Raw genomic sequence first — 12,468 nt, forward strand, 5'->3', positions numbered from 1 at the left:
TATATTTAATACAATGTTGTGCCTAAGGATTCGAACAGAAACCTCGGGGAATCGTATCCGTGTTTACAGTGGTTATTGAAATCATTTAGCAAATTGTTGCAAATAACAGATAAAGCCTAGAAAAGAGAGACTGAACAGAGAATCTTTATTTCCAAGAAGCGTCATCCCTGAATAATGTTTAATAGTCAAAACAACATGATGCAACGCTAAGGAGAATTTTGATAATGAAGAGATAAGCTTGCGATGCTCGCATGTGACGCAGTATGAAATAAACATTAAGTAATATGTGAATAGCAAGGAAGTAAGAGATGGGGACGCAGTCTAACGTTGTTGCAGCAAATATACTCTTTATGTTTTATTTTGTATGTCCACAGTTTACTGGATATCCGCTGCTCAGACGTTAGATCATCCCAGGATGTCGGTGCAGATGGATTTCATGTGCTCACAGAAGCGCCGCCTTGGGGAGCAAGCCGAGGGACATCCCATCCATGTAAGTGCAGTTATGAAGCCATTTTTCAGTATCAATGGTCCACATCCTATGCAGAACCTAGTCCCACTGTGTTTGCATTATCGTTGCATTTCTAGGAATGTTTGGCACAGAATTTACACCCTCACCTTACGACTGCCTGGGTATCAGTAAAGCATCGAGATGCATTTACTTTCGATTGTTTGAGTTCAGGGTCAGACTGAGACAGAAAAGAGACCCAGGCACCAAATAAACAAGCATTTGCAATGCAATAGGTCTCGCATTAGGAAAGTTTGAGCTATTGGTCTTGTAAATGACAATTTTTTTATTTATGTGTTGGTTTTGAAAATAGCAAAATTAATAGCTTTGTCATTTACAATGCCAATAGTTATAACTTTCGCAAATGTGACACCTATAGTAATAATAATACATTTTAAGACTCAGTGCATTATTACAAGCGGGTCGTTAAATGTCAATCCCCTCTCAGGCACCTGTTTGCAAAGGGATTTCAGCTATAACCAATGAGGTGTTTATTGCATGCAGTAATTACAGGGTGTGTCAAAGTTTTGCGCCATTACATTTTGCAGATTAAATCTGCAATAAATTAATACGGAAAATGGCTTTCTATTTATCTGCTCTTGTCGAGGCCTGGGAACACCCAGGTCTGCAGGGCACTCTGCCTAAGTCCCTAGGGTTTCAAAAACCATTTTACTCAAACATTTTATCCAAAAAATCAATCAATGTCAACAAAGTTTCTGTGTTTCATCTGATTCAAATTGTATTTAAAAACACACATATACCTGATTTGTTAACTCAAACAGTGAATCACTAGTAGTTGTTCACAATGATGTACTTTTGCTAAAAAAATACATTGATTTAACAATTTGTAAATTCAAAGTAAACACATTTGAAAATTAAAAAGCCCAATGCATTTCGGGTTCTGAAAAACCCTTCTTCAGGAGGTAATTTTTCCAATTGTTTGGAGCATGTACAAATTTGATAATCAACCTGCTGGCGGACACTACAAAAGACAATAAACATTTGTTGCTTAGTCTATCAAATATTGAGATGCTCGAGCTAAATTACATGCATAAGATAGAATTTGCACTGGAAGGAGAAAATGTGAGAAGGTACTGGTGCCCAAAAGAATTCTTAACAAAGAGACTCCACCTGTGCCTCAACCGTGCTCTTTAATTCAATCCCCTCATGTCATTAAAGCCTTTCCTCATGGTGAGACCGGGTGCTATTGAAGAAAAAACATCTTATGTTGCATGCTTCAAAATAAATAACACAGTCTAAAAGTACTCACAAACGGATGTCTTCAAAAGCGGTTCCTAAACAAAAAATGGTAGTGCTTCTTTAAAAAAACAGCTAACCTCTAACTCACTCGAAACACGATGTTCACAATTGTGTGTGTTTCTCTTACCGATAAAGGGAATATGTGGAGTTGCTGATTTTCAAGCGACTGAGCTTGACAAAGCATATTCTGCCGTGCTACATTTAATCGAAACTCTCGTACCTGATCCAAACTTCCTTGGGATTAGGCGATGCTGAAAGGCAGTGATACGAGTTTTTAGTCAAACTTAAAGCGTCGAATAGCGCCATGTACGCTACTTCTTCAAATTGCCCTCCGTTGCAACTCACTCGGACGGGTTCCCTCCGAACTCGCGGTAGCTTCCCTGTCCCGTGAAACACACCGGTTCCGCCCGCTGTCACGTGACCATATGAAAGCAAGCTGACGTTTTTCTACACTGCGTGCCTTTCAACAAGTGCTTTATTTAAAAAAAATTCTGTTAAGCAATACCTTATGTTTCGGCCCGTTATCACATGACCATTAGAAAACAAGCCAACGTATTTATACACATAGTGCCTATCAACAAGTACATTATTCAAACAAGAAAAATTAATTTACTCGCCAATAGTCTCACGGGCATATTTGCTCTGTGACTGCGGCGGCTGGGACACGCTAGTAGCCAGAAGGAGGCGTGCTCGCGACAGGCTGGGGAGCGCGCGCACAGGTTCCAGGCAGCGACGGAGGCCTGGCGCGCACCGCCTCCCTGTGCGGTGGGTCTCGTCCCCTTTTCCTCTTCCCAGTGTGCGCACCGCGGGGGCCTGTTTCCTACGCTGGGGGCCTGCAACCGCCACTTCCTGCGATGTTGGCGGAGGCTGGCGGGGATGCGCCCCCGATCTGGCGAAGCTGCCGGTTTTGCAGCCACTCTCGGTCCTTCCCCTGAAGCCGGGCCCGCCTTCCAACCACTGCCTCCTCCACCTGGAGCTGCAAAGGAGCCTGACTCTAGACGGGCCGGAGTACGAGGAGGAAGAGGTGGTGATTCCGCTGACCGCTCCGGCGCCTAACTAGTAAGTACCGAGATTCGGGGGGATGGTAGATCTCACGATGCATGGGGCAGGGGTGTGTGTCTGTGTGTGCGTGCAGGGGGGGTAGGGGGCGGCGGCGTGTGTATGCATGCGTGTCTGTATGTGTGTGTGTGTGGTGGGGGGGCGGCAGCGTGTGTACGTGTGCCTGTGTGGTGTGTGTGCAGGGGTGTGGGGGCTGGCTGTGTGCGCACGGGAATGTGAGGCACGAGGTGAAATCTGCGCTCGTGCCCCTCTCGTGTCTACATTCCCAAATACGGGCAGCAATAGGTCTCGAGCAGACACTGTGTCTGCTCGACCTAAAAATGGCCAGCATTAGTGAATCAGATAGCTAATATAGTGACCCACGTTTGCAAATCATGGCAGTTTTAAACGTGTAAAGGCGTGCTGTGTAAGTGTTTTGCAAGGCATGGGAGACTGCATGTATTTGTGTTTGATGCTGGCAATGGTTGTGATGATAAAAGAGAAATCAACAGTAAATAAGAATTTGCGATGCCAGCAGGTCTGGCTTTAAGGAATACTGTATGGCAATGTGAATCATTACCAACAAATAGCATGTGAATGGATATCGATTTGTGTGTAAGCCAAAACACTGAAGAATAATATTGGTGTAGGTTAAAAGGTCAGGTGACCGTTGCTCTGTTAAACCGGACCTAAGCACCATATAGGTTAATGTCTTCCTCCTATCTGTGTTGCTGCCAGAGGAAAAATCCCATACATGATCTAGTTATCTAAGCCGCTTTAATAGCGTTACATCATGTGTGTGCACCTAAAGTTCAAATTCAGCCAGCTGGATAAATAAACAAAATGATCACAGCTGTGTGGAGGGCAGGTACTTTTGTTTGCGGAAGCGCACAACTTCTACAACTTTCCCCCTAAACAAAACATGTGCACCTGGCTCCCAACATGTGACCACAACTCTTTCAAATTAATCTGGCATAATTGCCTGGCACCAGCTATGCTATCAAGCCAGACCACAGATACCACCATACTTTAAAACAGGCCCACACACTTACCTGTCCGCCCAGCCCATTGTGCTTTGCCAGGTTGTCCCATAATCCAGTCCGCCCCAGGAAAGTATTGAGATTTGTTTAATTTGAGGATCTCAGAAAACCTTAACATGAAGGGTCATTCAAGTTCATCCTGATATTAAAACCAGTAAATATTCTGCTGTCAAAAATGCACAGAATGCACACCTACAATTTTTTTTCTCGTAGTTTATTCTGCATAAAAGACATTCAGTATGCGATTGAAACTTTGTATTGTCGACTGAAGTAAGTAAAATAATGCCCATCATATTGGATCCTATCCTAACCAAGCTGACACAGATCGAACAGCGACTAGCCAGATTAGAGACACAGAATCCACCTGTCCCATCCCTGACTGAGTCCTTAAGCGCTCTCTCCGCATGTGCAGCGACCAAGAAAACCTTAGTGCACTCGCACCACTGAACCCGATCTTTCCATCTGTCTCTGTCACCTTGGTCCAGGGTTGTTTCCAACAGCCACCGCCCTCTCGAATACACACCTGGAGGCTCCGATTCCCAAAGAAACTTGTGAATGGGTTCGTAATATATCAAGTACCAACAGTGCCGGAGGAAACGAGCTGGCTTTCAGATAGCAGGAACTCAAGATATCTGCGTTGCAGTCGCAGACAAATACTTGCAACAAGTCCTCCATCTTCCACCAGCAGCCTTGCCCTTGGTGATGGTTTTGGCAAATGTTCCTCCTCTCAGGGAAAACCATACTGAATCTACATCAGTTAATGGACAAATGTCTGCACTGGCTCTTGAATAACCTCAAGGACTCCGAAATGAGAAGCCATCAGCTGGCCAATAAAATATTATGGCTAGGAGAGTGGGTTGGGTAGGCAGCTCAATTAAATCTATTACTGGAGATTGCGTGATGATGATAAATTCCAATAATATCTATGTGCGACATTCTCTCCTAAGCAATCTTCATAGATTATCTCAGAGGAGCTCGCAGATTATCCCTTTACCACTGGAGCATTTTTATAAACAGGGTACAGTGACAAGTATGGGTCATGTGGCCAGGAGAATACCAAGGTCAATTCTTTCCAAGGTATATGAAGGACCCCAATACTACTCTGGAAATAAGGTTTCACAACAGATTTACAGCTCTCTCAGACTTGGAATCCTGTGATTGACTACCATCACCCACTCTTTCACCTGCATGGAGATCAGTTAGCCCAGTGCCTGGATTGCAGGAGATCCCATTACCCCTGAGTGCAGCAGATAAAAACAGAACAGTAGCATCTTGGAATTTGGCAGGAATAGCCTCTAAGATAGGCAATGTCCTTGGCAAAATCTCCGGTAATCTTTGGAGATTATTTGTTTTCAGGAAACATGGGCAAAGGACCCAGTTTTCTTCCCAGGGTTCTGCACTTTCCATACACCTGCAGTACCTTCAGCGTCAGGAAGAGCGAAGGGAGGATTATTAACTTTAACCTCCAATACTATACCCCTACAAGTAAGGCAGGTTGGCTCTCCCAATAACCACTTCCAGCTTCTCCAACTTGTACATAGAAAAGAAGAAACTTGGCTCTTAATTATTATAACAACAAATTTGGGAGAAACATGAAGGCAGTGGCAGAAGAACTAGCTAGCAGATAAAGAAGGGACCTGTTAACATCATTGGGTGGAGGATTTTAACATTTATCTCTGTAAGCACAATGAGGCTATGGTGTGTATTGCCTGGATGATGCTCAGGGTGACCCCCTTCTACATTTTACGCATACCGCATATGGTGATCCCCCTCAACAGACTCCTACACACGTGGAATCTGGGAATAATTAATGACATAAAAGTACGCCAGATAGGAAAAACATTCAGGCGGGGTAATCAAAAGTCCACAATTGATTTTATCTTCGTTTCCTCCACGCTAACTGGGAAAGTGGCCCACAAAGATAACCTATTCACCTGTTTTAGCGATCATGCTATCCTACTTATCCATCTAAGTATCTTGTGTAAGGTGAAAGAAAACCAACAGGTAGTGGATAACATAATGCTAACTAGAAAAAAAGGCTATCAATTAAAGTGGGCATAGGCTCAGAAGCTCAATCTGGTTCCTGAAATATTGGCTCAGGGTTAAGGGAAGAAATCATACACTGCCTGAATGAGGAGTTTTCCTCTCCACTATTAGTCACCCAGTTTAGAGCCTTTCTAATGAAATTAAAAGTGGCTCTTACTTGCTCAAAGCCATCAAACACTATGCCAACTAGCCAATGGTTTGACTCCTTATGCTCCACAGCTAAAAGAGCCCTTGTTAATGCATTAAAAGTCTACCCCAGAGATCCTGCCTTGATACTATTGCTAGGTAGGGATTATGAGCATGCGAGAAGAAGAGAGAAGGATCTTAGGGAGAAGGCCTGGGACGACCTTGAACAAGCGGCAGTAGCAGGGATTTCTGGAAAGTTATAAATGCTCCCTATTTTAAAGACTCTAAGGGCCCGTCCCTGAACACACACGCGGATGAGGACACATGGGTGGGACTCTTTGAAAACATCTTCGGTTCCAGTACCTTCCTTCCACCCCTGCCCCCCAAGCCAGACTCCTTACCCCAAGGCAGGGCGAGATTCTCATTATGTGAAGTTAGTAGTGGGCTGGAGGCTTGTGCCCCAGGGAAAGCCCCGGGCTCTGATGGGGTGCCGATCGATCTTATCCAGGATAATTATGATATGTGGGTTCCCCTAATAACAAACGTTTTTAACATCACAGTGGTAGAGGGCCCTTCACCATCCTGGAATCAGAGTGCAATAGTCCCCATAGACCAGAAAGGAGATAGGGGCCGCCCGAAGAACTACCACCCAAATTTCCCTTCTGGATACCACTGCCGAGCTTATGGGATGGCTTTTATTAGCCAGATTATTTATTTTTATTTATTTTTTTGCATTTGTAATGCGCACAGATACCCACAAAGGGTTTCCCGGCGCCATGGCTAAAAGAACAAGGCACAGAAAGCAACTGTTGACAGCACATTGACCGCTATTTGTTTAAACAGTTATTTATTAAACAGCCAGGTTTTAACTTGTTTCTTAAAACTGGCATAGTTCTCCTCTTTACGCAGGGCTAAAGGAAGGGAATTCCAAAGAACTGGTCCCAGGCGGGAAAAAGATTTACCTCCCATTCGGGCCAGTTTGAATCTGGGTACTGTGAAGGTTGCTCCATTTAAAGAGCGAAGATTGCGTACAGGTACATGAGGCTTAACCAGTTTCTGCAGATACCGTGGTGCGGTTCCCGCTCTAATCTTGAACATGTAGGTCAAGGCCTTAAACCGGACCCGGTTCTCAACTTTCAACCAGTGTAGGTCTCTAAGGTGACTCGAGATCCTTGCTGTCCTAGGGATCTTACACAACAGCCTGGCTGCGGAGTTCTGGACAAGCTGCAACCGCCTGGTTACAGCTAAGTTGGAGCCCAGATATAGAATGTTACCGTAGTCAAGCCTAGATGTTATTAGCGCATTGACTACGGTCTTCTGGGTATCCACAGGCAGCATCCAGATAATCTTCCGCAGCCATTTAATAATCGTGAAACAAATGCCAGCCACTTTATTAGCCTGTTGTTTCATCGATAAAGAATCATCGATGCACACCCCTAAATTTCTAACCTGGGTAGATGGACTGGGAAAAGCTCCCAGGGATGGCGGCCAGTGCCTCTCCTGCCACAGATCACGATTTTTTCCCAGGAGCAGAATCTCCGTCTTCTCCCCGTTGAGCTTCAGCTGGTTAGTTGACATCCAGCTGAAGACCTCCTGAAGACCAAGTTTCAGAGCTGAAGGAGATTGGAGGATTGAGCCCAAGAACATAACATCCTGATGCAGGCGCAGTATGGGGTCCAGAGGGTAAGGGGGACAGTGGATCGATGCCTCAATCTCTCACTTTGTATACACAAATACACCAAAGTAAAAGGTGGGAAGATCTATATGTCCTTTATGGACCTGACCGGGGCCTTCGATTGTGTATCCCATCAGAAGCTGTGTCCCATGATGGAGGGGATGGGGATTGACACCCTGATAATCTGCTTCATTCCCCAGCTATACACCAATGCCGCTGCCTGTGTTTGGTATGGCAAAAAAGGAGAATGTACGCGTTCTTTCAAGATTGAGAAGGGAGTCAAACAGGGATGCGTCCTCGCCCCATTTCTTTTTTCCATCTACGCAAATAGGGTGGAGGCGATCTTGGCTGCCTCACCTCTGGACGTGCCTACATTTGATTACACCCCAATTTCGATACTGGCCTATGCTGACGATGCAGTGTTAATGGCTAGGACAGGGGTAGCTCTACAAAGCCTTATAACATCGTACACCTCATTTATGGCCTCATAAGATCTGAGAATAAATTATTCAAAATCTTTCAATATCATAGTGGGAGCTGGTAGAGGAGCGAAATCCCCCTATTTCCATCTGACTTCAAAGAAAATCGAAGTGGTAGATTCCCTTTCATACTTGGGAGTCCTTTTTGATGAGAACCATTCTTGAACAAACTTGGTGGCGGCAAGAGCACTAGGTATGGAAAGGAGTCTTCAAGCTATTAAGAGCTTTGCTAGGAAGTTTGGAGCTAGCCATCTGGACACGTCTAAAAATTTCGATCCTGCATAAACAAAGGCTGCTGCAATTTATGGGGCAGGAGTCTGGGGGATAGCAAATATGGACCAACTCCAGAAATTGGAAGACAGCTTTTTCAAAAACTGGGTATCATTACCACACTCCTTTTCAAATTAGATTCTTAATTTAGAATTAGGGTTACCCTAGTTGATAGATTCTATAAGACTGGCACCAATCCTGTTATGGCTTTCGATTTGGCGTAGGACCACTGTTAACCTAACACAATGTATTATCGGTGATTGTCTGAAGCTGGATCACTAGAACAGGATCGTTTGGCTCAGATATGTAGAGGCAGAACTGACTGCAATGGGGCAGGGTGACTTATTTAAGGATCCCGACTCTTGTAGGAGGGTTACTAAACTAAAAATAACTGAGTTATACATGCAGAGAGCTAATTTTGCCCGGAGGGTAAAGAATTACCGTAAGAAAGTGTCCCTTGCATACGATCTTATTCCATCAAGACCAGGGGAAGTATTTTCGTACCTCTCTCTTATCATTGAACAGCATACATTTATTCTATTGCGTTTTCGGTTAAATCTTATTCCACTGATCCTAGGGTTTCCAGAAAGGAAATATAAATACTCAGTTATATCCATGCCCTTGTGATAATTACTCTCCTCAGTCGGATCTACATTTAGTACTATTCTACAAGTTCCATCTTTCTGAAAGAAAAGCATTAATTTTTCAAAATCTAAGGTCCCATCATTTCAAACAATGTAGGGTGTCTCTGTGTTTTTTAAAGGCACTCTCCGACCCTTTTTTTCTTAGCCTTTTTGTAGCATCTTTTCTCTGAGCTTCTTTCATAACAAGCATTTACAATGCAACGGTCTCGCCTTTGCAAAAGTTAGAGCTATTGGCATTGTAAATGACAAATTTTTTATTTATGTGTTGGTTTTGAAAACAGATAAATAAATAGCATTGTCAATTACAATGCCAATAGCTCAATCTATCGCAAATGCGAGACATATTGTATTTGCACCCACACACAAACAGCCACACGCACACACACACACAGCCACACGCACACACACACACAGCCACACGCACACACACACACAGCCACACGCACACACACAGCTACACGCACACACACAGCTACACGCACACACAGCTACACGCACACACAGCCACACGCACACACACAGCCACACACACACACACACACAGCCACACGCACACACAACCACACGCACACACACAGAGCCACACACACACACAGAGCCACACACACACAGAGCCACACACACACACACAGAGCCACACACACACACACATAACCACACACACACACACACATAGCCACACACACATAGCCACACACACACACATAGCCACACACAGAGCCACACACACACAGAGCCACACACACACAGAGCCACACACACACAGAGCCACACACACAGAGCCACGCACACACAGAGCCACGCACACACAGAGCCACGCACACACAGAGCCACGCACACACAGAGCCACGCACACACAGAGCCACGCACACACAGAGCCACGCACACACAGAGCCACGCCCACACAGAGCCACGCCCACACAGGGCCACACACACACAGGGCCACACACACACAGGGCCACACACACACAGGGCCACACACACACAGGGCCACACACACACAGGGCCACACACACACAGGGCCACACACACACAGAGCCACACACACACAGAGCCACACACACACAGAGCCGCACACACACAGAGCCACACACACACACAGAGCCACACACACACACAGAGCCACACACACACACAGAGCCACACACACACACAGAGCCACACACACACACAGAGCCACACACACACACAGAGCCACACACACACACAGAGCCACACACACACACAGAGCCACACACACACACAGAGCCACACACACACACAGAGCCACACACACACACAGAGCCACACACACACACACACACAGAGCCACACACACACACACAGAGCCACACACACACACACAGAGCCACACACACAGAGCCACACACACAGAGCCACACACACACACAGAGCCACACACACACACAGAGCCACACACACACACAGAGCCACACACACACACAGAGCCACACACACACACAGAGCCACACACACACACAGAGCCACACACACACACAGAGCCACACACACACAGAGCCACACACACACACACAGAGCCACACACACACACACAGAGCCACACACACACACACAGAGCCACACACACACACACAGAGCCACACACACACACACAGAGCCACACACACACACAGAGCCACACACACACACAGAGCCACACACACACACAGAGCCACACACACACACAGAGCCACACACACACAGCCACACACACACACAGCCACACAGAGCCACACACACACACACAGAGCCACATACACACACACAGAGCCACACACACACAGAGCCACACACACACACAGAGCCACACACACAGAGCCACACACACACACACAGAGCCACACACACACAGAGCCACACACACACAGAGCCACACACACACAGAGCCACACACACACAGAGCCACAGAGCCACACACACACAGAGCCACACACACACACAGAGCCACAGAGCCACACACACAGAGCCACACACAGCCACACACAGCCCCACACACACACGCGCACAGAGCCACACACACACACACAGGGCCACACACACACACACAGAGCCACACACACAAGCACAGAGCCACACACACACGCACAGAGCCACACACACACGCACAGAGCCACACACACACAGCCACACACACACACACCCACACACACCCACACACACAGCCACACACACAGCCACACACACAGCCACACACACAGCCACACACACAGCCACACACACAGCCACACACACAGCCACACACAGCCACACACACAGCCACACACACAGCCACACACACAGCCACACACACAGCCACACACACAGCCACACACACAGCCACACACACACACACACACAGAGCCACAAACACACATAACCTCACACACATACACAGAGCCGCAGAGCATAATTCCAAGAGCCAATGTAGTTTAAAACTTACTTGTGAATAAGCATCCGGGGCACCTTCGAGGCGCAGACCGCTCATTTGCTACTGTGCGCCCGGGGGTCCATCACTGGGTGCTGAGGTAAACACCCTGTGTCACGAGGCCGCCAGAGACTTTAAAAAAAAGCCCCACTACTCCGAGGCCTGCCCTTCCTTCCATAATGTGAATAATAACCTGGAATGTATGTGTTCTTTGCATTTTATTTCTATGCAGCACAACCAACTCCTTACACGACTGCATCCTGTGCACAATTCAAATCTTTTCACACGGAGAGAGGGGACATGACTTACCCCCTTGGTAATGCACATTTGCATAGAGCCTCCTCGTGGGATTGGACATGCATATGTTGTATGTCACAGATTAACACACCCAGGGTCATCGCTTGATGTCTGACTAACCCATCCAGAATACTTTAAGAGAGAACGCCATACATATATGTTACACCGGAAATACAATAAAACCTAGCCTTCACACAGAGCCACACACACACCCCTCAGACACACACACACACCCCTCAGACACACGCACAGACACACGCACAGACACACGCACAGACACACGCACAGACACACGCACAGACACACGCACAGACACACGCACAGACACACGCACAGACACACGCACAGACACACGCACAGACACACGCACAGACACACGCACAGACACACGCACAGACACACGCACAGACACACGCACAGACACACGCACAGACACACGCACAGACACACGCACAGACACACGCACAGACACACGCACAGACACACGCACAGACACACGCACAGACACACGCACAGACACACGCACAGACACACGCACAGACACACGCACAGACACACGCACAGACACACGCACAGACACACGCACAGACACACGCACAGACACACGCACAGACACACGCACAGACACACGCACAGACACACGCACAGACACACGCACAGACACACGCACAGACACACGCACAG

At 46.8% G+C, this 12,468-nt stretch overlaps 1 protein-coding gene across 1 annotated transcript in view; it reads left to right on the forward strand.

Moving 5' to 3' along the window:
- The window catches only part of C5_1H10orf143 (chromosome 5_1 C10orf143 homolog), a 128,378-nt gene that overhangs the window by 50,023 nt on the left and 65,887 nt on the right, over nucleotides 1-12,468 (forward strand). The window contains exon 2 of the mRNA XM_078641145.1: nucleotides 375-490. Within this exon, the coding sequence (XP_078497271.1) occupies nucleotides 375-490 (116 nt within the window). The remainder of the gene's footprint in view (nucleotides 1-374; nucleotides 491-12,468) is intronic.

Source organism: Lissotriton helveticus, chromosome 5_1 (genome assembly GCF_964261635.1).
Source record: "Lissotriton helveticus chromosome 5_1, aLisHel1.1, whole genome shotgun sequence".
Taxonomy (NCBI): Eukaryota; Metazoa; Chordata; class Amphibia; order Caudata; family Salamandridae; genus Lissotriton; species Lissotriton helveticus.